The sequence below is a fragment of the Rutilus rutilus genome, assembly GCF_951802725.1.
Source record: "Rutilus rutilus genome assembly, chromosome: 7".
Lineage (NCBI taxonomy): Eukaryota > Metazoa > Chordata > Actinopteri > Cypriniformes > Leuciscidae > Rutilus > Rutilus rutilus.
The window spans coordinates 33,279,717-33,307,085 of record NC_140221.1 but is presented as its reverse complement, the minus strand read 5'-3'; the positions used below and the strand labels follow the sequence as shown (position 1 = coordinate 33,307,085).

General features: G+C 36.1%; 2 protein-coding genes across 26 annotated transcripts in view; one reads left to right on the top strand and one right to left on the bottom strand.

Annotated features, from left to right (window-relative positions):
* arvcfb (ARVCF delta catenin family member b) overlaps positions 1 to 2,974 on the bottom strand; it is a 206,360-nt gene extending 203,386 nt beyond the window's left edge. For 4 of the 24 annotated variants that reach the window (XM_084412992.1, XM_084412979.1, XM_084412981.1 and 1 more), the window contains exon 1: positions 2,665 to 2,974. The gene's annotated coding sequence lies outside the window, so the exon portion shown is untranslated. Of the gene's footprint in view, positions 1 to 198; positions 325 to 1,442; positions 1,578 to 2,664 lie in introns of those variants that run through there. The other 20 variants (XM_084412965.1, XM_084412991.1, XM_084412987.1 and 17 more) reach the window with 14 other exon arrangements.
* Positions 2,975 to 3,915: 941 nt separating this feature from the next.
* On the top strand, positions 3,916 to 26,805 carry tango2 (transport and golgi organization 2 homolog). 2 transcript variants are annotated; one of them, XM_084412936.1, is made up of 9 exons: positions 3,916 to 4,047; positions 5,176 to 5,288; positions 12,184 to 12,272; positions 14,541 to 14,660; positions 17,149 to 17,263; positions 23,533 to 23,600; positions 23,761 to 23,911; positions 24,847 to 24,951; positions 25,091 to 26,805. In XM_084412936.1, the coding sequence occupies exons 2-9, from the start codon at positions 5,233 to 5,235 to the stop codon at positions 25,209 to 25,211; spliced, it is 825 nt and encodes a 274-aa protein (XP_084269062.1). In that variant the 5' UTR covers positions 3,916 to 4,047; positions 5,176 to 5,232; the 3' UTR covers positions 25,212 to 26,805. The 2 variants fall into 2 exon arrangements, with proteins under 2 accessions (XP_084269062.1, XP_084269063.1); XM_084412937.1 differs by having other exon boundaries at positions 3,926 to 4,047; positions 23,764 to 23,911.
* The last annotated feature ends 564 nt before the right edge of the window (positions 26,806 to 27,369 follow it).

Here is a 27,369-nt window from a genome sequence, read left to right as displayed (position 1 = left end):
GAACTATCGCATAGGAACCACAACTGAGTAGAATTAAGCTGCTGGACCCTCAACTCTTTATCACTTTGTTTATTTGAGCCAAATTTCTTGTCCTTCTGATGGCCTAAAATGACTGATAGTTAAAATTCCCAACCCACTTCCTGACGAATACCCTGTGAAGTCCACTTCGCAGGAAACTACCAGCCAATGGGAACGTACCTTGAGGCTCATCCTGTCTTCTCTGTACGAGAGCCCTTTTTGCAGACTCAAGCTCAGCTCTGTCAGCTCAGCTCTGTCAGCTCTCATCCATCTGACTGAAGCAACATCACAATGTGATGAACTGCAAAATGCTGAAGAACAATAAAAACATAAGCATATGCTCCCCACTGGCCTGCTTTGCAACACTGTTTTGTTGCTTTATGAAGCTCTATAAATGCAGCAAATTCTCTCCTCCTGATGCAAGAAGCAGCAAAACAAATATGACAGCATCCATCCTTGAATTACATTAAAACAACGTTTTCAAAAACATGTATGACTTATTTAAATTATAAAATGGAACAAAGGGTAGCTCTTTGCATAGATCTGAAATTCTCCTGACAAGCAAAGCTGCTCAGTGTGCCATGAATGACAGCACTGCCTAATTTAACAAGCTCCCTTCTCAACTGGGGTAAAAGAGTTTTTAAAGAACAGGAAAACTTAAATAGATCACAGAATTGTGTTAACATATGTTATCAATATGACACTAAGCCTTGTCAATAAAACAGTAGGCCTACTACAGCTAGTAAAGTGAATGTCATTGTCAAGTTAAGAATAAATTAGCCAACATGCAAAGTTGCACAGATATACATCACACTAAGCCTAACTAAAGGATGAAGGGATAATGAATACAAGGCTTGATCACTCACCCACTAGTCTGATTTGCACATTGATTATTACATGATAGCATCTCCTTTAAAAAAACTGAGCATAAAATATAACCTTATAATTGAAAATGCCAGTTGTATTACTTCATAAGACACTGCAAATGCACATCACACATCTCACGCCAGCTATCTTTTCACACTGCGTTTAACCCTTTTGAAAAGGAACGACATATTTGGAATCACAGCCATTTTGACGAACGAAAAAACAAAACAAAAAAAAACATTGACAGCCAATCAAAATTCACCGGACTTTAAAGCGCACGCTGCAATTGTGTTCACAGAGAATATGCGCGCGTTTATAAACAAAACGTTTGTCCGTTGGTGTGGACGCTTATACTTATCATTATAGTTACCGTATTGTTCTTGTTGTGAACAACAGGCCTTAACACTGGGTTTTGAACAAAGACTTTGGTTTTGAATCCTTTGAGTTAGCATAGAATTGCAGTGTCAAAGGTAACGTTAGCTATACAGAGTGAAATATTTCGGTTACAGTGAGTTGTTAAACATCACCCACCCAATCATAAACTTAGCATCGCTTACCTCATTAAAAATGTATACGTTTTGTACTGTAGCAGAAACTTCCAAACGCTGTTTAGATTCAGCGTCTAACTTATATTTCACATTCTATCAAACAAGCGCTTACGAAAACAGGTCGCGCGCACGTCAGCTGTGTTCGTCCAATCAATGTTACTGACCTCATGAATATGCTAATAAGAACGTTATTTTACTGTTTACAAATTCACAGTAGCCTACAGTGTGAAATTTGAAAACTTAATTACCCACCATGATTATTTACTAATGCAGGCTAAGTTTGTCCACCCCCACCCCTCAAAATCCTTAAAAATCCTTAAATGTAAGGAGAAAAAGTAACGTTATATAATGTCACAAAAAAAATCATAATGTCGACCTCTTGGGATTCATCCAGAAGATGCGAAATTTTCTATTTAAACGTGCCATTTCAAACACTTGCCCAGACAAGTCCCTATAATTTACGCTATTTTGATAATGATTTAGGCCTATTCTAATACGTTAAAATAAAAAGCCGTTCTAAAAGATCGTTACTACTCTACTTGAAGCATAAAATAGAACAAGAGAACTCTTCTATTAGAATGATATCTTTGCTACACCTGAAATCGCGCCATATGCACTGACACCAGGAATCCCCTTTCTGACAGATGCAAAAAGCCTTGAAATGAAGGCTAAGTCAGTTCTCATGAGTAACCAAACCAGAAACACTTTATTCATATTTGTTCGCATAATTCCAAATAATTCCCTTTAATTTGATGCTCTGGGTGTGAGAAAACTGATAAACGCTTCCTCGTGCGCTTCCCCCATCATAATCATAATCAAAAACGAGCACGATCGAATTAAAGGGCTGCATTTCACGAGCGCGCGTGTTACTATCAAGCATGACGCGCTGCCTCAAAACAACGAAGACAAATAGCCTACCAATTGTAGCCAAGTGATACATCTTCAAATGCTTTAAAGTAAACTATCACGAATTCATAATGAGATATCTGCAAACGCACAAAAACAAAAATGTATGTAATGTTTCTGCAATTAGAGCCGAGCAACTGCTCTCAAAGTCTCAATTGATAGTCAATAACCTACGCGAATCGCTCGATCAGTTGAGATACGCGTACACGCGAATTGAGTAGTAGGCTACACATATAACCTAGCGGTTTGTGAAATAAGTTATAATGTCGAGTTTAAATGATCACAGATAAAGAATATTGCTGCGCAAAAGAAAGAGTAATCTTACCTGTATCCTCTCTGCGAGTGAGTTGTGTAGGGACAGCAGCAGCACCACCAGCAGCAGTTCAACTTGTCAACAGTATCAGCGGATGATTCCACGGTTAGCTTCACGCTTCTCCTCGAGAAAACTCACTGCGTACTTTTTCGAATCAGCCGTGTTATTATTCAAAGGATACGTCTCATCGTAAATGTAAATAGTGGACGTGTAAAATGCCACGATGCTTTCCATCTAAACAACAAAAACCCTGTCAGTGTTATTGGATTCTTCCGAGGCTGGCTTTGCACACTACTACATACAGAGCTATACTCTCTGATACAGACTCTACAGAGATAGTGCAACGTTTTTTAAAAAGACAAATCTGTCTATTATTATTAAGATAAACAAATAAATATATATAAATAAACAAATTACGACATGTCAATGAAAAACAGTAAAATGCGCAAATAAATAAATAAATAAATGTCATAAGTCAAACATAATCTTTACACAATTTAGTGCTGACCTGTGATTTTTATTTATGTATGAATTAACTCATTTAGGCTATTTATTACTTGCTATAATCTAAAATAATAATTATTGATTTCATTCCGATTTCCAGTATGATAACGGGGGGTGGTCAGTTTACTCGTATTGGTTGGTTTGGTTTGGTGTTCCCAGAGCCATAGAGATTGCTTTGTGTGTTCCATGTAATGCCAGCGCCACCAACAAAATACACGTGACCACACCTAAGAGGCACTTTTAATATCATTAGCAATATAATAAAGAGGTTTCAGTAGCCTGCTATTTGAAATGTCCTAATAAAATCTCGATTTCAGTCTTTGGGGAAAATATTTAAGTTGTCCCTATTTATTGGCGAATTCCTGCGATTGTTAAATCGCTGTCAATATATGTAATCACATTAATGCTAAACAAGTTTTTAGAATTCAAAATCGATGACCAAAAATAATGCAAACTTAGTTCATTCTTTGTTGAGATATAATAATATTTGCCTATACATTTTATACTGTCAACATACCATTTTTTAATTAATATTAAATAATTTAATAATATGTGAATGTTTAATAAACAAATGGAAATAGAATAGAATAGAAACTCATAAAAAATATTTTTTACAGCTGACAACAAGAGAGCTCGATTAGAATTCTTATCAGTTATGTTTTTATGTTTACGTTTTAAATGCCAAAAAAAACGCTGTTCCCTAAACGGTGGGCGGGGTCCAGTCCTCGCTTTCAGGTCCAGTTTTAGCCAATCACAGCCGGATTTCTCTGAAGACGTCAAAGCGAGGTTGGTTTAGCCCTTTGTACAGTGAAGAATTAGCCTGAGTGTGCTCAAAGTTAGCTTTCACAGTAGCGGCATAATCAATTGTGATCATTGACAACACATGGATCCGTAAGTGACACATCATATCTGTTATAAACCAATAAGAAAACAAACTCAAATGTTCGTTCGTTATTGTTCGCTGTCTTTAAGTTATCCGACCAGTTAGCAAGCTTGTTATGCTACTGCTAGCCTGCTGTCAGATCAGCCTCTCTCAGTTGACACAAGCCTGACATTAAATCTAACGTTACTGAATCATTCTCAGTGAATAAAGCACACTGGGGAACAAAGACAGCAGTTATCTGTCAAACGTAATACATTTATACACCTAATAATAATAATAGTAGTATCTTAAAACGTTTATTGTTACTTACTCTGAACTCGAACTGTCAGATTTGTCATGTTTATGATTTTTTTCCATGTATACAGTGTTCTTAAGACATATGTTCAGGGTCAGGATTATACTATGTTATATTATAATGATTACTTTCACATTAAAACAAATGTGTATTTCATGTCTTCATTTCTGTTCAGCACAATATGTCTTGTAAGACAGGAAGGAGACAATGGTTGTAGTGTTATCCTGTGGTCTGAAATATTTATAGCTGCACTATCTGTCTAATTGATACCAGTTTTATTTTATTTATCTTCAGATTGAGGTTTTGTAAGATTTAAGTAAGAATTGTTGATGGAATAGTGTTTGTGTGATTGATACCCTTTAAGGCTTTCCTCTGGCTTACTAGTTTACTTTTGTCTCCTTTTTATCCAAAATCCATTGGCTCCGTCCGAAATCGCATACTTTCTTGAATAGTTAGCCTACTTATTTTGAATAAGTAATTAGGCTACTTCTCAACCACTAAAAAAAGTGCATTCTATATAGTTTGAATGTGTGTAGTATGAATGTAATCTGGATGTACTGTACTGCATTCACCATGTTATCATAGTCATGTGACCTACCATTCATAAAACCTCTCAGGTGGCCTCATGGCATAGTAAAGTGTCCATCATATGCACACAATTCATCAGAATCTCGCTGTAAGAAGTAGGTCATCCGGGTACTTTTTGCCTACTCTTTTATGAATACTGTGAATTCGGACATTCTTCTTTTGTCACATACAGTTTTTCGCTAACTAAATAGTAGGGAAGTGTGTGATTTGGATGCAACCATTGTCTCATTCTCTCTTCCATCTCTTCCTCTAGCACCTAGCAGCTCTGACCTCACTGTGATTGAAAACTCCTGCCATCAGTGACCTCCTCATGTGCATCATCTTCTTGAAGTTTGACCCTCGGCCTGCATCCAAAAATGCCTACAGGTAGTGCACCTTTTCCCAGAAGCTTTACTGTGTATGTGTTATGCAAATAGGGATATGAAAAGTTCTTGCACATGTGTGTGGGAACAAGGTGTTGTTTGATACTGTATACATTTTTTAAATAGTATGAAGTGTTCAGGTACATCTAAACCAAAGCAAAATCGTTGGCCCATATTTCAGATTTTAAAGGTGCACTTGATACCGTCCATTGGATGCTGAATCATGCAAAGCAAACGTTTTCAGTTACCCATGATGACATTGTATAAATGTTCACAGTGAGTCATGATACATTTTTCACAGGCAAATGTGAAATTTATTCCATTGGCAAAAGTGTCAGGAAAAGAGTGGGTATTATTCAGCTGGTCATGTGATCCCATGTATAATAAAACAGCTTTTATTATTACATGTGTCATAAATAATGTTAATTTCTGTGATCAGTAAAACTTTTTACAATTTTGTTTTACTGTTTATACACGGTCAAAAGTTTGGGTCATGAGATTTTATTTTTTTTATTTTTTTTAAGAGTTCTCTTAATCTCACCAATACTGCATTTATTTAACCACAAAACAGTTATATTGTGAAATATAATTACAATTCAAAATAACCATTTTTCTATTTTAATATATATATTAACATGTAATTGATTACTGAATTTCTCCAGTCTTCAGTGTCACATGATCCTTCAGAAATCATTCTAATAGGCTGAGTTTGTGCTCAAGAAACATTTCTCATTATAATCAATGTTGAAAGTGGTTGTGCTGCTTTTTTTTATTAATTTTTTTTATTAATTTTTGTGGAAACCATTAAACTTTTTTTCAGGATTTTTTGATAATAGAAAGTTCAAAACAACAACATTTATTTGAAATAGAAAAAAAAAGTTTTACTGTCACCTTTGATCAATTTAATATGTCCTTTTTCTCTAAAACAAATCTCACTGACTGCAAACTTTTGAATGGAAGTGTACATTTTTGTTTAGAAAAAAACTTTTTGTTTACATAAATTTAACATTATATCCCAGGTTACTTAATTGTATCAGTATCATGCCATTTAGTCTAAATCTCTAATTTGTAGTGTGCACTCAATGTAAAATGCCATGTGAATGTGTGACTGTGACAATAGACAACTATTGTGTGGATCAAGCTGGTCCTGATGACCTCTACCACTGTTTTAAGCTCTCAGTCCCTAAAGGAAATGTCCCTAGGTCAGGGTTTTCTGAATGTGAGCAGGCTCTAAAGAGCTAGAGAGAGCCAAGTCAGTCTTTTCTTTTTCAAAAGCTGTTGCCTGATGAGCTCTGAATCATGTGTATGGGATGACATTGCATGGACTAGTAATCTATGTCTTCTTTCCCCTTCACTACAGAGAGGTTACCTCCGTTAATGCTGTCAGATTGTAACATGCTACGCTAATCAGGATTATTACCCCACAAGCTGTAATTTGATTATCTAATATTGAGTCAGTCACAGTGGTTTAGCGTCACAGATGACTCAACCCAGGATGTGCAATCTAATCAGTGACGCTGTCTTGAAGGTTGTCTTGCGCTGCATTGGTTCCTCTGATTTAGGGTAGCATCACCTTGTTTACAAAACAGCACAGAGATGTACTATAATTAAGATCGGGTAAATGTGAAAACCATATTACAGAATAAACAGATGTTTATAGAGTGCACTTCTGCTTGTTTTGCCTCCTGTAACCTAGCAACATTGCAACTTGCTTGGATCCACTTGGCAGTGAATTCCAGAATGTATGGAGGGTACTTCAGCTGATTTAGGGGGTATTTACAGTGATTTTCATTTAGTGAATTGTTATGCCTATAAAACAGAAATGTGACTTAATATTAAGGCTGTCTAAAGTTTCAAATAATTAATTAGTTAATCTCAGGATTTTTTTTGTTGTCAAGCCAAAACCTAAAACGTCTTGATACATTTACCATTCAAAAAGTTTTGGGTTGATAAGATTTAAAAAAATGTTTTTGAATGAAGTCTCTTATGCTGACCACGGCTGCATTTATTTGATAAAAAAAATACAGTAAAAACTGTAATATTGTGAAATGTTATTAGCATTTTAAAGGAGCTGTATGTAAGAAATGTATTTCAATTAACCATAAAATGGCCCTGATATGTCACTAGACATTAAGAAATCATGTTCATTTCAAATACTTATATCACTGACAGCAGTAGTCCGGCCAGGATATTGTCATTTAAAAAGTGAAGTTGCAGCCCTCAACTGATGTTGATGTTGTCATGTTGTGTTTTGGCCTGAAGCGCCACCCTCCTCCTATCTACCAATCACGAAGTCAGTAGTGTTTCGGCATGGGGGTTGCCAGCTCTGCTCTAGTTACCACAGCTACGTAGCAGCCTACGTTCCTGCTGGATCCTGCAGCCTATCTGGCAACCTCGAGTCAGGGGGGAGGAGGGGGAGGGGATACACCACTCTACAGTCATTTGAAAGTGATTGCAGTACCAGTTTTGGCCACAATCTTACATACGGCTCCTTTAATATAACTGTTTTCTTTTTTAATATATTTTAAAATATAATTTATTCCTGTGATGGCAAAGCTGAATTTTTTCAGCACTCCAGTTTTCTGTGTCACATGACCTTCAGAAATCATGCTAATATGCTAGTTTGGTGATTTGGTCATTTTTGGTGAATAGAAAGTTCAAAAGTGTTTATTTGAAACAGAAATCTTTTGTAGCACTATAACTATATTCATTGTAACTTTTTTTGCCTTATAAAACTATTCATATCTTTGAAAAAATATTACTGACCCCAAACTTTTGAATGGTAGTTTTAGTTTAGATCTTTTTAGAACTTTTGCACCGTAAAACCCTCTCTTGATAGTCTTTAAATTCATCCTCTGGTACATTGATAAACATTCAGCCTTACATCTTTGGCCAACAAGTTACATCTCACACTGGGTTATTTTTAGCAACCAATTGACTACTTGATTTTAAAAATATGTAGTTTTACATATCCATATCCCTAATTTCAAGTTTGATGTTGATGATGGTAATGGAGCCTTACTCTTTGGGTTTTGGGGTACTTAAGATAAAAAGACTGGGAAAACACTGACATACTTTAGGCTACAACTGTAATGTCATATCATTAGCACTGACCTCTAGAGCATATTTTACTGACAGAGGATACAATTTGGCATAAAAAAAACTGTATCATTAGCCCTCTTGCTGTATGATTCACCCCATTCAGGTCAGTTGCATTAATCCAGCTTAAAAACAGAAATGCCTTTAAGATTAATGAGGGTTTCTGCCTCAATACCCAGAAGAAGTGTACAATTATTGCAAAGTCCATTACAGTTCAAAACCAACCTGCCTCCCATCACACTCGCTTGGTGGATATAAACGCCTCTTTTTGGAACCATTTCACCTTCATCATGTTAACCTCTGACCTCACATTCACAACTAGCAGCTCTGAAATCTCTTTGAGAGAAAACAGGCCGGAGGTCTGTGTCACTTTACTTATATATGGCCATGATGACTTTGATGTCACTAAAATGGGTCCACTTAGCGCTAATATTTTATCTTTGGAACAGATGGAACCTGTCAGGGATGTTAAAAGTCTCTGAAATACAGCATAGTCTCAAATGCAGGCTAGAAATCAAATCATCTAAAACTCCTACCTTTGACATTTTAGCACTGTCATAGTGCACATTTTTTTATTCCTTGATGACATGGATGTAGAAAATGTGATTATTTGTTGATCATATGATCATTGTGATGACCTGCTGCCTCCAAACTGAAATGAAATATAGGCCAAACACTGAACTTGAGGGCATTACTGTTTGTGTGTGTGTAAAGGAAGATTAAGAAATTGAAAGTGTGTGAGTGTGAGTGTGCAATGCAATTCATGACATAAAAGGATTAGATTGAAGTATACTATATATAATATATGTTCAATTTCACCTTTACCTTTAAAGGTGTGGTGTGTCATTCTTTTTGTCTATAACAGCATTAATTGCTGTTCTCAACCCATTTTACTTCCATAAAAGTTTGGAATCAGTAAGATAAAAAAAAAAGAAAGTTAATACTTATATTTAGCAAGGTTGCATGAATTTGATCAAAATTGTCAGTAAAGACTTTTACATTGTTAAAAAAATATTTTTAAACAAATGCTGTGGTTTTGAACTTTCTATTCATCAAAAAAAAAAGAATGTAGCCTATATATTATATAATTTATATTAATTAATAAAAATAAATGTTGCTTGGACAGCAAATCAGCATATTAGAATGATTTCTGAAGGATCATGTGACACTGAAGACTGAAGTAATGATGCTGACACATTTAGCTTTACCATCAAAGGACTAAATTACGTTTTAAAATAGAAAAGTTGTTTTAAATTGTAATAGCATATTACAATATTAAAGGGATAGTTCACCCAAAAATGAAAATTCTGTCATCATTTACTCACCATCAAGTTCTTCCAAACTTGTATGAATTTCTCTCTTCTGCTGAACACAAAAGAAGATATTTTGGTAGAATGTTGATAGGACCCCATTGACTTCCATAGTATTTTTATTTATTTTTTTCCATATTTGGAACAACTTGATGGTGAGTAAATGATGACAGAATTTTCAATTCTGGGTGAACTATCCCTTTAATATTTTTACTGTATTTATGCACAAATAAATGCAGCCTTGGTGAGCAAAAGAGACTTCTTTCAAAAACATAAAAAAAAATCTTAACGACCCTAAACCTTGAATCGTAGGGTATTTCAGAATGAAATAAGATATTCAGTGAGAAACAAATGTTGGGAGGAGTCGAGACTTGATTTTATCATAAAGGAATTTGAACGTCCAACACAACCCTCATTTTTTGTCACATACAGAAAGAGTTTGCTTCTCTGTCTCCATCACTGCCTTCTGCTCTCCCAAAACTGCCTCTTAATCTACCCTTGACTTCTTTTCAGCTCTCTCTTTGTCCAGTCATCCTTTTGCCATTCTTCTGTTTCCGTGAGAATTTGTGAGAATTCTCTCCATTTGGGCTGACAAAGAGGGTAATAACCTTGCCCAAGGTCTGGCGTAATTGACATTGTCAAGCCAGTAAGTTGTTTTCAGATGGAGAGGAGTTTTTCTGCTTTGCAAGCTGTCTCCAGTACAGAGCACATATTGCTGGGGTGCATCAACCATTGCAGATCAATCTGCAAAGCCCTCAGGATACTGCATCACTTTTTGTCTCTCTGCTTTTCTTCTTCTCTGTCAGCCCGTCAGGTTCCACAGGCTGGAAGTGCAGTGGACGTGTGACTCTCCATGCTGTTGTTAAGCAGTTAGTGCAAGTTTTACCTTCGCTGTTAGCATGGCCAAGGAAATAATGAGCTGCATTTCACCTTCAAGGCTTAATGCACGGATCTTTTGACTCATGTTTTTCTATGTCCTGACTGTTTACATTTACTCAACCAACTGTGTTTGGTTAATGATTCAACGAGGTGGGTTTGACAGAGTTTTTTAAGGAGTCAGTGTTGAGAGAGTTTTGGGCAAAAAATCTCACCTCGTCGCTGCTTCGTCAATATTTGACATTCATTGATCTTGTACATCCATTTTCATGCCTTGCAAACTTAAACGTTTTGATTGTGTGATGTATTCTGCATTATCTATGCAAATTCTGCTGATTTATTACCAAGATAATGTTATCTAGCGGGATAACATAAATGATTTGTGATGGCCTTCCCCTCGATCATTGTGTTTAAAGCTACAAACAGTAAAGTTCTGCATCACATGCCATCATTTTCCAGTAAAAGAGCTGTATTATTAGGAGTGTCGTAAAACACTGTATTGATCATAACCGTGATATTTAAAAAATTAAGTATTTGCATCATGTTAATATACTACACATACAATAATATTGAAAATTATCCAGCTACTATATTTGTGGCATATTTGTGTCATCCTGTTAATTTTACAATATTTTTTTTATCAAATTATTCAAATTATTTCTAATTTTAAATATGTATTTAATTTCAGTATGCATTATGTACTTTTTTAAATTTGATTAAATGGTATAATGTAACACTTTACAATATGGACCCATTAGTTAATGCATTACTTAACATTAACAATGAGCAATGTGTTTCTTACAGTATGTATTGATCTTTTTTAATGTAAGTTAATAAAAATACAACTGTTCATTGTTAGTTCATATCCGTTAAATAATCCTAACAAAGACAACTTTTAATTTTAATAATGTACATTAACTAAGATTAATAAATCCTGTCATTGTTAGTGCATGGCATCGGACATCAAAAAAATGTATATCTATTGACCACTACTGAAAAGTGTTTACCATAAACTTACAGTCCTTTCACCTAGTTGCCTTTTGATTTATGCTTTATATTCTTGTAATGTTTGTTTAAAAAAATTGCAGAATGTGTGGTTGAGCCCAAATTACTTCCAAAATGCTAAGATATAAACGAATATTCCATTACACTGAATATTAATTACAGAGAGGCATCCACTGAGCATCAGACCTGAGCAGGGACAATAAAGCCACACACAGCAGCTTTCAGCATCACAGCTGAGCCTTCTCTGGGCCTTAGGTGTGTAGCTGGCACAGCAGTCAGCGCTCTCTCGGGATCAGCGCGAGATAAACACATTTAGGTGCACATGTGACCTCTGAGCCCATTCAACAGTGCCAGCCTCAATCTCTCCCCCTCTAACAGAAGGGCTGACTGAAAATCTGCCCTTTATTGGTTAACACAATGCCCATTACCCATGAGTAGCACATTACAAAGCACAGCATGACATTTATGAGACTATATGGTTGATTCTAAAGGTGGTCTGTTATAGAGATGTGTTTTATTATAGAAATGATATGTTATTAAATATGATTGTATAGTAAGGATACTGTGAAAGAGATTGTGTGAAGTCACCTTCATCTTTTTTGTATGCAGGCTTATTTTGGCTGCTAACAGAGATGAGGTCTACAGCAGACCGTCCAAGGCTGCAGACTTCTGGGGCAGCAACAGTGAGATCCTCAGCGGTAAAATCATTCTTATTATTCAAATATTAGAGAAATATTTCATATCCAAACTCCAGCTTTATCTCACCAATATTTTATTTTGTTGACTTTGTTGTGTTATTGAGGAATTCAGATGTTGGTTTCAATTTCAACACAGTTTGTCTGAACTCTATAAAAGTTCTTGAGTTCCTACATTGTAGGATGAACAAGAGTTTCTTCAAGAGCCTTTTTTTTTCACATAGCGAGACATTTGACTGGCATTGTGTTTAGCCCATGTTGCATGTTATTCTGGTCAAGGGGGGGGGGGGGATATGCCATTTACAGGCAGGGATGGATTAGCATGAGTATTTGCAGCCCGTTCTCATCCTTGGGCGTCATATACTGACGCTTTTGACATTTCGTCTACATCCAACGCACATGGCACCCTTTAGCGTCAATATGAGACACAGATAGATATGGGCCAGAAGGCGCCTCCTAGCGGTCTAACCCTAACCCTACCCCAGACCTAAACCTACCCATAACCGAACAAAGCTATCTGCGTCTCATATTAACGCTAAAGGGTGCCATATGCGTTGGATGTAGACGAAATGTCAAAAGCGTCAGTATATGAATGCGTTGGTATTTGTCATACAAGTTGAGTAGCTTGGTTGGCTAATTTATCTCATTATTTAATTTGAACTTTAATACTTTTAATTTTTCAACTAACCAGCTAGTCAAGTCTAGTTGACAAGTTTATCTTGATTTTTTCCCCCCAATTTTTATTTTAGCTTTTTGAGCCATTTTTGTACTCAAGAGGCAGATCTTGCACTATTTAGCCGTTTTTAAAAGGCTAACTATTATTTAATTCAGAAAATATGAGAAAATGTAGCTTGTGGGTATCTAGATTATTTACTGCGATGGGTTTTACAGTTCATAGATTTGATGCCACCAGAAAATGGCAAAAACCAATTCCTCAAACTACTTCATGCTGGTTTAAACTGTCATCCAGGGAGTCAGTAGCCGGGTTTCCATTACAGATTTGTGCAAAACTTTTTTTAAATGTCGATTAAAAACTTGCGAAATGAAGGCATTTCCATTTCCTATGTTATGCGATTCAAATGTCATTCCAAAAATCAGGGCAAGTTGGCAACGGATATTGGTAGGTTTACGTATATCACAGCCACAGCACTAGCTATTTTTTTTAATCGAAGGAGACGTAAGCGACCTTATATTTGGGAACGGCCACGTATGAGGTGTTTCTCCCTTCTATCTGCTTCGAGGTCTTGATAAATTGTGGTATTTGTTTGTTGTTTAGAATCCAGTATTCCCGTAATTCTTTTGTCTTTTATGAGTTTAATAAAGAACTCTGTCTTGTCTTCTGTCCAAACATACCACACCACCTTTAAATGATCGACTTTTAATGTACGCCAGGTGAACTGTAAATGCGGGGTGAAAAAACAGTTTCACGAAATATTCCTTTTTCGAATTGCCTGAAAAACCACCTCAACCGAGCGTAAACACTTTTTTGCGATATATTGGATGTTTCCATTGGGTGTATTTTCAATGATATGTCTAGAGAGTAATATTGAAGATTAATTTCCTGAGGAAACATGGAATTATTTAGAAGAGAAGCTTGTTCTTGAGTCTCTTGCATCATGCCTCAGTATTTGGAATTCAATCATAATCAAGCATGGATGATTACCTTTTCCTCTCTTAATGTCACATTGATTAAGTGTTCCATTGTCAGGATTCAGCTGACCACCCTCAAGGATTAAGAATTGTTTAATTGACTGATGACCCGCAGTCTAAAAAACAATACATCTCAGAACAGAAATCATTCATTATCCTATAACTGCAGAAGATCATGGAGCTTATTTGTTTATTTTTCCTGTCCATGTTCCCCCCTTCAATCTTGGGGTCAGAAACACCTGGATGGCCTTTGATTGATGGGTGCTTTTATGACAGTGGTAGAAATTAATTCTGCTGCCAAGGAAGAAGCCCTTATCTGTCTGGAGAGTAATTTTGTATGAAGCCATCTAGCAGCAATGTTGAATTTGTGAGAATTTCTCATTTTTTCAAAGCACTAGTCTGTTCTGGACAGATCAGTGTCCTTGGGCCTATAAAGTTCTGTTTTCTTTCAAAATCAAGATGAAAAATATTATTCTGTACCTTCAGTCTAGGTCATTCTCACTGAACACTCCTGAGCTGTTCGTTACATCTCCTGCTGGTTTGATTATTATAGCCAGCAGACCAGATTTAATGTCACTTTGACATTAAATAACAGTGTGACTTTTTGTTTTCTGTCTTTAGGTCTGGACATGGAAGAGGGGAAGGAAGGTGGTTCATGGCTGGGAATTAGCAAACGAGGAAAACTGGCAGCACTGACCAATTACCTGGAAGCACGGCAAAATCCAGATGCCCAGGGGAGAGGTAGTGCTGATTATTCACCCATTTGTATTAATGTACCACTATTACTGGGCAGTTGACTAGGCACACTTAATCAATGTATTACTTAGACAAATGATGCTTAATAGTAAGATAATTCACCTTTAAAAAGCCTTCATCATCCATGTACTTTCTCTTCAAATAAGCAGGCATCTAGAGATTCTTGTTTTTTATGCACTGAAAAAAACAAGTAAAATTTTCATAAATAAAAAAAGAAGTAAATTTCACACGCATATTTTTAAAGTAAATTTAACTTAGTTAAGTAGAGTTTACTTAATTCCATAAGTTAAGTGAAAGTAACAAAGAAAATAAGTAATTTTAACTTGGCTAGTAAAAGGTTGAGTAATATCTATTTAGTTTAAGTTTTCTTTGCAATACATTTCACTCAAACAATATAACATTGAATTAAACCACACTTTTAAAGTATATGCTTTTCTTAGAAACATCTAAATAATTAATGCAATAAATAGTGTGTGTGAGACACCAAATCTACATACAGTATCAGTGAACGCAGAGACCTCAAAACTTGTTAGACAATACACAATGATGGTAACATTTGATGGATCGTTTTTGTGTTTGAATGTGTCATTTTGAGTAGAAAATGAACTCCAAATGTCACAAAATGGCAAGTTACTAATCCTAACAATGATAAAACAGTGTATACAGCTGGAAAACAGTGACAAATCAACCTCATTAATTATCCAAGGCCCAGTGCATGATGGGAACACCAGTATCAGAAAAGTTGAGTAATTTTACTTAATTTGATATTTACGCTTTCATTTCTACACGCTTGAATTGAGTACTAATATAGAATTTACTTAGTTTTTTAATTATTGCCTGAACTAACTTTTTCTTGTAATTTACATCGTTTTTTTCTTAAGTATTTACTTCACCACAAAACCATTTTTACAGTGTACACATTGAAGTGGATCAAAACATTTCATCAAAGTTATACATGAGTTTTGAACAATACCCATTCTTGTCTTAGGACAACTTTGATGAACTTTTTTGATCCACTTCAAATGTTGACGACTGAAAACATTTGCCCTGTGCAAAAATATACCATAGACGAACATTCTGGTCAGAGTCTTATGGTGGCAGGATCCAGTTTGCAACCAGCACCTCTATACATGCACACCTCCAAATAATCTTTTTTAAATTGATTTGCTTATAATATACAAGTGTAAAGCTGAAAACCATTATTTACCAAAGAATGGAAATGCTGACCCTGAGAAAGTAAAAACAGCCCAAAGGGTCTTGTGAAAAATACTTTTCCAGTTTTATCAAGGTGTTGCTATGTATTGCTAAGGCCTTCTGAGTTGTTTTTAGCTTGTTGCTTTGTTTTAGTTTGGGTATTCTGGGTGGTTGTTTGGATATTGCTAAGTGTTTCTAGGGTCTTCTGGTTGCTCAATGGTGTTTTTAGCCCCCAATGGCTCCTTCCAGGCAGCTAACCCTAACCTCAACCTTAAACCTACCCATCTCCTCGCTGCCTGGAAGGCGCCGTTGGGGGCTAAAAACACCAAACACCCTTCTGCTCGGTTGCTAGATTATCCTCAAAAGTCTCTTGTTCCTAGATAGGACTCAATTTCCTCTTTTTATGTAAGTCTATGGGGATTTTTAAAGTAATGGCACACTTCACTGCTAAATTAAAACTGTTATTTGAAGTATCTTTCATCAGAGGTTTAGAACAAACTTCTCACCCAGAGCAATACTTGTCTTTGCAAGAACCACTTATAATAATTGTAACATTGTACAAAGAAATGAAAAGAGGAAAGTTCTATCCACATGTGTCACCAGAGTACTTCGATGTTTATTAGATGTTTCTTCAGATCAGTTGAGATTAAAATTACCCCTGTTTCAACATCATTGCAGATTTTTATTTGTTTATTTTCACCCACATTTTTAAGTTTCATTGCTCCAAGATGAACCTTATTCTAATGATATAGTTTTTGTCTGTATACTGTGTTGACATTCTTTCTGGAAGGTCTTTACTTATAACAATGCTGAAGAAATTTATCTGAACATCAAGTAGGGTTGCCTAAATTGTGTGATTCTTAATGATTGCTGGTAATGTATATTCACATAAGCACGTGCATATGGATGGTATGGCCAGATACGCGAGCACCTGTTCACTGCAGATCTCCACTCAGCTGAACTAGACTCCTCACTTTCATCACTCCAATGTCTGTTTATGCCTCTTTATAGGCTGACACCTCACTAGCACTTACCACCCCTCTGTTCCCAAGCCATGACACTAAATATAATGCACACAACTCGGCTGTTATTTGGATGGTTGTACACAACAGCTGTGTGTAAGATCTGGAGTAATATGGCTCAGTGCATCTTGTTCAACAAGTTTTATTAATTTCAGCAATTAGCAATTTGCAAGCAGTTCTCAATCGATTCCTTATCTTTTACAATCCATGGTTGTATTACTGATACATGCTTGTTTTCATTGATCATTTTTACTCAGGTTTCCTGGTGTCCAACTATTTGACGGATAACCTGGACAGTTTTGCGTACCTCCGTAAAGTGTCTTCAGAAGCTAATTTATATAATGGCTTTAATCTCCTCACTGCTGAATTCAGGTAAGTGGTGAAAGGCAAATATTGACTAAATGTTGACTAAATCTTAAATGTTTACTTTTAGTGATTTCTCTCAAATTTTGTTTTGTTTTGTTTTTCTGAGCTGAACTTGTTATACTTGTTAAGGTTTTTGGTGGAAAATACAGTCATAATTAAGTTTACATAGTACATCGAACTCTATTTAAAAAGATCATTTAAATGAGATATTTCATGATATGATCTTGATAAAATCAGCTTATTCATTATTACATCTACACAATGCTGTCAAATAAAACCTGAATTGCCTTTACTGTTGTAAAGAAACAATTATAATGTGATGTATTCTTACAGAATCTTTCAGTTAAATCCAATTAAAGGGTTAGTTTACGCAAAAATGAAAATTATGCCACTCACCCTCATGTTGTTCCAACCCCGTGAGACTTTCGTTCATCTTCAGAACACAAATTAAGATATTTTTGATGTAATCTGAGAGCTGGCTCACTCCTTCATAGGCTGCTAGGAAATCGATATTGCCATCCCAGAAAAGTTAGTAAAGACATCGTTAAAATAGTCCGACGAGAATACTTTTTGTGCGCAAAAACAAACAAAAATAACGACTCTGAGTGAGTTCACGTAGTGTAACAGCACAGCGCTTCAGTGTTGTACGTCAGAACGTAGGCTCACTATTGGCCGGCGCTGGTCATGTGTATGATGCGTGTGATGCTGGCCCAGAGGTGCTGCGCTGTTACACTACGTGAACTCACTCAAAGTCATTATTTTAGTTTTTTTGCGCACAAAAAGTATTCTCGTCGCTTGATAAACTTAAGGTTGAGCCACTGTAGTCACTTGGACTATTTTAACGATGTCTTTACTAACTTTTCTGGGATGGCAGATTTCGATTACCTAGCAGCCTATGAAGGAGTGAGCCAGCTCTCAGATTTAATCAAAAATATCTTAATTTGTGTTCCGAAGATGAACGAAATTCTCACGGGGTTGGAACAACATGAGGGTGAGTAATTACTGGCATAATTTTCATGTTTGGGTGAACTAACCCTTTAAATCATTTACCTCTCAGCTGTCAGTTCACTTATTAAAACCACTTGTCACTAATTATAACCACTTGGTGCTGACATCACACATCAAGCCTGTTTAGAAATAACTAAGAGTGAAGTGCCTCTCTTTCATGATCGCACTTTCTTTATCATTTGTAATGAGGATGACATGACAGCGATGATACTGAATCTATGGAGTCCTTGAAAGGGACAGTAGGCTCTGGTGCCGCCACCTGCTCTCCATATACCGAAGCTTAAGAAATCTATTTAGAATATAGTCCGAACAGATGGCGTGTTTCCAGCAGCGCGACTTTCTCAGAGCATAGTCATTTGAGGTGATTTAAGAAGATGAGGTTTCATGATTCCACATATTAAAGTTTAAAATAATGACGTTTATTGAAATAATTCATTTATGTGTAATACCATATTGGTGGTTCAGTGCTGTAGAGGATGCCTATGCTTATTTTACATTAGCAAACTTGTTGCCTGAAGATGCATTCACAATGACAGTGACAAGCAACAGCAATAAGAGTGAACACAATGGAGCTCACGTAAACCGTCTCCTGATGGACACTATAGCCCATTGGTTCTCAATTCCAGTCCTCGGGACCCCTTGCTCTGCACATTTTGTATGTCTCTCTTATCTGACACAGTCAGTTCAGTTCAGTTCATGGAGTCTCTCCTAATGAGCTGATGATCTGGTTCAGGTGTGTTAAATAAGGGAGACATACAAAATGTGCAGAGCAGCGGGGTCCCGAGGACTGGAATTGAGAACCACTGCTATAGCCGAATAGTAAGTGCTCAGCGAATTGCCAACCTGCAGCAATTTGATTGACGCTGCTGTGTGTATAGTAGTATGTGCTTAAAACAGCGAACTCTGTGATTGTTTTTTTTGCCTTGACCTTAATTTAATCAACTCCTACCTTGTATCCAATGCTACTAATATATTTTCGATGCTCTGTATTGTGACCATTATCATTTAAGGAGAATTTCAGGAGAAATTTTAAGGAGATACATTAATGACAGCAGTTAGCCGTGCGCTAGAGACAAGACATTATCACCCCATCCTTTAGCTTGCTGAAAGGCTGTCTGCTGATGTAGTGATGTATTACTTAAGTCCATGCTGTCATCTGAGGGGATGGAGGGATAATATTTGTCCATTCGTCTGTCTCCTCAAGCCTGTATTTATGAACGGAAAATACATTGTAACGCCACTCGAACTCCCACACTCTGTAATGGAACAGAAAGCGATAGCCATGGGGAGTGTTATTCATTTGTTTACCCTTTTAATAAACAAGATCATTATTGGGCCTATCATACTCTCCATTTCTTTCCTCAGCCACAAAGAACAAAATGATACATGTCCAGATAAACTCTGAGGAATCACAATGGGCATTTTGTGCTGAAATCAATACAGCTGTCTTCTGTAAATAGAGACGGCCTTTCCAAAAGAATAAAGAGATTTTGTTTGTTCCTCTAGTCTACAGGGATGTGACTGACAACACTGATAATAGCCTTATGTTTTATATGGCATTTCAGCCCATTGAAACATTTCCCTGCTTGTTTTATCAGGTTTGGTATTCAAACTCCACTTTGACAGTGTTGCTCACAGCTTTCACATAGAGAGTATAGATTCTTTCAAGGGCTAATTTCATGAGGAATCAAGTTTCCCTCGATCTTTGGAGATTAATGTGTGCATTCTGTAGTTTTTTGTAAATGTTTTTGAAATAAGTATCTTATGCTCACCAAGGCTGCATTTATTTGATCAAAAATACAGTAAAAACAGTAATGTTGTCAAATATTATTGTGAATTAAAATTGTTGAGTGTATTATAAAATGTCATTTAAATCTGTGATGGCAAAGCATCACATGATCCTTCAGAAATCATTCTTCTAATATGCTGATTTGGTGCTCAAGAAACATTTCTTCTTGTTATCAATGTTGAATATGAGCTGCTTAATTATTTTGTGGAAACCGTGTTAAAAACGTTCAGGATTCTTTGATGAATAGAAAGTTCTTTTTAACAGTGTAAAAGTCTTTAAGGTCGCTTTTGATCAATTTAATGCATCCCTGCAGAATAAAAGTTTTTCTTTTTTCTTTTTTATCTTACAGACCCAAACTTTTGAATGGTAGTGTAGATTTTTTTCAAGTGCTCATATTATGAGGAATCAAATTGTCCTTGATCTTTGGAGATTAAAGTGTTCGTTTTGTTAATTTCAGAACTTCCTCCCCAGTGAGAAAAGACCGTTTACTAAAATGGAACTAAAAAAATCGCTCGTTCTGTACTTCTGCAACTTTCAATTGGTGTCTGATCAATTGTACAGATCCACATGTGACCTGCATCATTTACATGTCAACAACGCCTTTTCAATCACGGTGGCGTAATACAGAGGAAGTAGGATAGGTACTGTCTGTGCTCTTCCTAGCTGTCTGTATCCTTCTGAAAGATCTCAACTTTAGGAAAGAGTGGCTAATATAATGATCGCCAATCATTTTAGTCCAATTTCACTTCACAGTTTGAGTGGCACATTTCAGTGTGGATTGTGCAAAGCCTGAATTACATTCTGACAGGATCAAAACAGGCTACTTTAAAGGATGGAGCTGTTAAAAACTGTATTGAAGCCAACAGTAAAGTTCACGAATATATGTTGTTTCTCATTTTATGTGCGGGTAGGACATTTACATTGAAGGCACAGCAGTGACCACTTTATTTATAAAATATAAAGTATATATAAAACTTTAGAAACATTCTTACAACTGGATATAAGGAAAAGGTATTAAAACTGCACTGTAAAAAATATTCTTGGTTGAACTTTTCAAGTAACCTGTTTGCCTTAAAATTTTAAGTTCATTAAAATTGAAAAATGTAATTTATACAATGAAGGAGATTGGTTTAATCATCAGAAACTCAAAATATTATGTTATCTGAACCACATAAATGATCTAAGTTGATTTGACAAAAGAAAAAATGTTGTGAAAATATTTTTTTACAGTGTGGGAGAAATACAAATAGGCCTAAATATATAAAAACTTCATGATATAAAATTACCTGATACATCTTTAAACTTGTGTTTAAACCTTAACTTGTATTTGTTTCTGTATATTATAAGACTTGATGTCATTTTATGTGTGGCATGCATGGGTGTAGTTGGATAGTGTTACTGTTACGAGTGTTGTTAAAATTAGATTCTTGAAACATAGTTGGGTGTGTAACCGTAAAATTTCTGTCTGCTGACTAGTTGACCGAATGTTTTAGCCGTGTAATGCTTGGTCTGTCTGATCCAAATCTCAAAGCAAAAATCACATTGGCATAGTGGTTAAAACTGGTAAACAAAAAGTTTACTTTTTGAATTTATTTTGCAAGATAATATAAGTGAAAATATTCAGCATATGTTCCGATTGTACCGAAGCCTCCAGTACAAAATTAATTTGTAACTTGAGCTGATTGTTGGTTTTATAGCAGTTATTATACTGCTTTAATACATCTTTGGAAGACTATTTGTCTGTTATGCCCCCATGTTTAGAGTCTTTCAATGAAATGAATGCATTAGTGGAGAGAGATAAGACCATTATTAAAAGATAATTAGTTTGAGGCTGTCAAAGTAAGTTCTTTTTATAGACCCCGATGACATGATGGGGGAGTTATGTATATTTAACAACCCTCTACGGACACACTGAAGCTCGAGTCGCCATTGACTGGTAAATGTTTTATTTTACTCGCCAGACTTTTTACAAAGAATGCAAATAAAAGAATTCTACATAAATATAATATAAAATTAAGTAAACGCTCTGTAATAAAATAAGAACAAATAATCAAGCTTCAAGCAATAACACAAATAAACACAATGCTTTTCAGGTTTTATAGGTAGATCTATATAATATCTATTTAATATAGTAGTTGGATATAGATTAGGTACAGAAATTGAATAAAGTAATCAGATATAAATGTTTGCAGTGAGTCTGTTTAACAATAAATATACAGCAGGAATATTATGTTGCTGTCACTTTAAGACATAATGCACAGATCCAATATACTGATACTGTACACATGCGTTTTCTTTCTCAACTTTTTACGTTCACTTAAGACATAACCGACTTTTTTTTTACTAGGATACTATACGCCAAGACGGACATTTTGACACAATTTTGTGTGAAATTGTCCGTTCAAGTGCAAGAAGATGTGAAAGATATAGATCAATTAAGTATGTGCTGTCAGTTATCTTTTACTATCTTGAACTAACTTTATAAGTATATAATATAAAAACGTTTGTAATCACTTGTAATCACAAATAACTTTGTAATCACATCTCCATGGTGCACTTAATCCTCCTAAAGAAAGTAATGTAGCTCAGCAAAATGCCATTAATAAACATTCATTTGAAGATTCCTAAAACAGATGTGGTTTTACTGAAAGTCTGCATTCTGCATACTTATTTTAACCCTAGTACTTATTCAGCAGGCTCTCCGGAGTTCTGAGGCTTCTGAAGTCCTTTCCTTTCTGTCTGTCTTTCTCTTCGTCGTGGTTTGCCATCGCTGCCAAATAGTTCCGGCAGCGTTATTGATGTCCCTCTCAAAGTCTTTCAAAACCCCTAAATTGGCCATTTCTCTTTTCATAGACATCCTCCTGTGTCTCCTGGGCCAATAAAATTTTGATTCTGTCCTCTTAAACACAGCATAGTTCCATTAGGAGTAGTAAGCTTCATTGAGGATTCATCCACTATTTGAATGTGTATGAAATCAGGAATATGTCCTATCTATCTATCTATCTATCTATATATATATCTATCTATCTCTCTATCTATCTCTCTATCTGTCTATTGTTCTGCCTGTCTATCTGTTCTATCCTATCAATTGTTATATTCTTGTCTGTCTTTGTCTATCGTTCTATCGTTAAATCTATCTGTCTGAGATATATAATCAGGTTTTTTGCAGGTCTTAAAAAGTCTTAATTCGACCTTCCACAATTTAGGGACTTAAAAATGTCTTACATTGGAGCAGAAAGTCTTAAATTCAGTATCATGGCATTAAGTTAGGGATGCAGAAAACGTGGACAGGATCGCAGAATCCATTCATAAAAATGGAATTTACTGTATAATGCAGAATGTCACGGAATTTGTCACATTTTGGATGAATAAATCAAAAAATTTGCAAAACAAATTATATAATGTAGCTAAAAATGTGTTTGATTGTCTTTTAGCGGTGAGCACTAACTATTTTTTTTCTCGCTGTTGTTGAATACAGGGCCAATGAAGACACTTTGTGTTACTATGGAAACAAGGACAGTTCAGAGCCCATTCATCTCAAAGCAGGTTTGTTCAGTCCCATGAGCAGCTCTGTGTTCAGACGCCAGTGGTCTTGCATAAAGCACCTACCGTCTGCATTACAGACCACTTTCGACTCGTTCAGCACCAGATTGGTGGGTGTGTCTCAAAACTCACAGGAAGTGATGGATGATTGTGTTTGTTTCAGCAGGAATCTATGGGTTGAGTAACTCTCTTCTGGAAACTCCTTGGAGAAAACTGCAGCATGGCAAACAACTGTTCACCAGTGTAGTTAGTAAAACACTGCCCTCTGATGGCTTAGTGCAGGAACTTCTCCATATCCTCAACAATGAGGAGCTGTAAGTGTGCATGCTGCTTCATTATGAAAACCACTATTCTCTTGCTTTTTTTCTTCTGTTTCTTTTTATCTTCCATCTGCTTTTATCTTTCTTAAACAATCAAACCAACATCCATCCTTTTTGATCCTCAAGAAGCACTTGAGACACAAAACAAATAGATTTCTGGACAATTACATTATAGAATCTTTGAAGCACCACCGCATGATTTTTGAAGCCTTTTTTTTTTTTTCAGGTTTTATAAAGTAAATGCAGGCAGCATATCATAATGAAATTCGATATTAAAAAGCAACCCTTCAGAGACCCATTGGATGAATCCACAGCTTACATCCATGTTAAGCATAGTTGTTTTTCACTGTTTTATCAAACATTTCCTTTTTATTTCTTACTTTATCAGAGACAGACAGGTAGCCTACCCATGTCTGCAATGACCTTTTAGATAATTTATGAGAATGAAACCGAGACATCTGATTAGACATTATGAACCTATTTGCATTCATAACAATTATGTATTCATCAGTAAGGGTTATTAAATTCAAACTCAAAACCAGATATGATGTTTAAGTAAATAATCTTGTCCTATGTCAGTTCTTAGATCTCATAATTTCAAAGCTTTGCAATCGGGTAGTATTAGAAATGTATTCCAAATAAATTTAGTTATTTTTATTAACTTTCTGTTAATTAAAGAATCCTGAAAAAAAATGCATCACTATCCACAAAAATATTAAGCGGCACAACTGTTTTCAAAATTGATTATAATAAGAAATGTTTCTAGAGCACTAAATCAGCACATTAGAATGAACAGTATTGTATGTGTGTATGTATATATGCCTACCTTGCATTTCTCTGCATTCTTTAATTACTCAGATCTCAATAAAACACCAGGATGATTTGGCACACTAAAGGAGACATATAAATCTCCCCTCTGCCTTTTCCAGAAACACCCCGGACCCCGCGCAGGAGAGTCAAGGTGTGGGCTACAGTAAGGCCATGCTCCGAGCCCTTTCTGCAGTGTGTGTGCGCTCACCGGGATACGGCACAAGGTCCCATCATGCTATTTTTATTTTCACCTCTCTCTCTCCATAGAAAGTGCAGCATGAACTGGTTGAGTGTAACCCTGCTCTTTTTTACCCTCCAGTTTTGATGTTTAACCAGTGTCATATTTGTGTCTATCCATCACAGGACCAATACAGTTATCCTCATCGACCGAGAGGGAAACGTAAGCTTTACAGAGCGCACCATGCTAAACTGTGACATCACCCAGTGGAGCACAAATAGCTTCCACTTCAGACTGCAGGAATGAGGGCCAGATGCCAGGCCAAGGGAAGAAGATCCTCACGCTGTGCCTTTATCCAGCCACTATCTGCTTAAACCATGCAGCACCACTGTTTCTACTGATATGAACATCAAGGCGTTCCTGTTGAAACAGGAAAGCGGTTAATTATCGCTTACTTCTGAGAGGAAGCTTGATTGCACTTTCTCTTCTTTTTTTTTCTAATTTAGCTCAATAACCGATGGCTCACAAGATGTCTCACACAAGCTACGGCCACAGACCTCAGATTTCCATACCGTTTACAGTATTTAAATCCATCCTCAGATTTTCCCTCAAATCAGTGCACAAAGGTCTGCATATTCCGTCTGGATCTACTCATGAGGTGTAACTCTGAGTGCATGTGATTCCCTCTGAAATCATTATTATTGGCATGAAATGCTTTTGGACAGAATCGTTTGAGGAGCAAGATGACTACTGCCAAAGAATAATTGTGTCAGTCACAATCATTATAAACACAAGAAAATAAATCATCTTCATAATCTTGCACAATGTAACATTTGCTTGCTATTCGGTGCGGTAGTGATCCACTGTAATACCTTTCACTCAGGAACACATTGAAAGCTACTGCCCCAAAAAAAAAGTTTCTTTTTTTAACATTAAACAGTATTTTCAATCATTAGTTTAAATCTTTTTAAATTGAAACTACAGTTTTTGTGGTATTAATGTAACCATTTTGATTTAATTTTGTGTTATAAAGTTTGAAGTCTGTATGGTTTGATATCTCCATTGTTGCTTTCTTAATGTTATCTGAATTCTAAAATCAATGCATTTTATGTCAGCTGTCAGGAATCCGATATGAACATGTCATTTGATGTCACATCTTTAGTTGATAACTGTGCCTGAAATTTAGTTTTCAGCTTTTAAATGGCAGTTGCGTCCACATGCCTCCTTGTCTGAATCTGATAATATGCTACTTGGAAAAAGTTGTTTTCGCCCTAGATTAGACAGAGAGTAACGTTCAGGATGAATTAATGATTCAAAACAAGTCCCTGAATATTTTAGGCTTGCTTGTTAGCGTTTTTTTCTCTTCAGTTAATGACAGTGAAAAACAGATACGTTTTTAGCCAGATGCACTTATCTTGTCTGAACTGACAGCAACAACATTGTACTACCAAGGCAACTGAAATCAAGTTTGGGAGATCAGGTATTCTTTTCAGTCCGGTGACCTGTGTCAGTTTCTCTTGTCTTCATGTGTGTCAAGAATAAAGCATTTACAGTGCTCCTTAAAGGTAACCTATTATGCAAAATTCAATTTTACATGGTGTTTGAACATAAATGTGTGTTGGCAGTGTGTACACAACCACCCTATAATGGTCAAAATCTCCCCACCCCTTTTTTTTAAATCCCCATAAATCAAAAAAAGTGTTTCAGAACAAGTGTCACAGAATGTGATGTCACATTCCACTGGCCCCGCCCACATCTTAGCATAGACCCTGCCCTGAGTGAGCTGTAAACACTCCATGTTTATCTCCTCACCAGAGCATTTAACAGCATTTGACATTTAACTTAACTTTCAAGTTAGAAATGTATTCTTATTAAAGCTACTAAAGTTATTCAGTCAGGAGCAGTGAGTGTTTTTCTGTTTTGCTTTTGTTCGATTCCTGTTAACAGCATATAGGTACTGTATATTACGCTGCTTTCAATTTAATACACAGATCTAATACACATGCAATTTCTTTACTTGCTGTTTAAGTTCACAGACATAACCGACTGTGTTTATGTGAACTTTGTGTGTTTTTGACATAACCATGTGTGTATTTGACAGTTTAAGCACACTAAGACATGAAAGAGAACTTAGTTTAATACTCGTGTGACGCGCCGTCTGACATCCAGCTTTCTGTGCACGTGCTTCGGATGTGTTTGTAGGGACGCACCTTGTGACAAAAGAAGTATGTCCGAATTCACATTACTCATAAAAGAATAGGCAAATAGTACCCGGATGACCTACTACTTCCAGCGAGATTCTTAAGTGTGCATACAATGGACACTTTACTATTCCATGAGGACACGGGAGAGGGTTTAGGAATGGAAGTGAAGTGATGTAACTGACACTGGTAGCCAGGTCACATGATAATTACAACATGGCGAATATAGCACGTCCAGATTACATAGAACATTTTCATTGGTC

Coding starts and splice junctions, on each gene's coding strand:
- tango2 (XM_084412936.1), top strand. CDS start 5,233: ATGTGCATCATCTTCTTGAAGTTTGACCCTCGGCCTGCATCCAAAAAT. Junction 5,289..12,183: donor GCATCCAAAAATGCCTACAG/GTAGTGCACCTT, acceptor TTTTGTATGCAG/GCTTATTTTGGCTGCTAACA. Junction 23,601..23,760: donor GCCCATTCATCTCAAAGCAG/GTTTGTTCAGTC, acceptor TGTTTGTTTCAG/CAGGAATCTATGGGTTGAGT.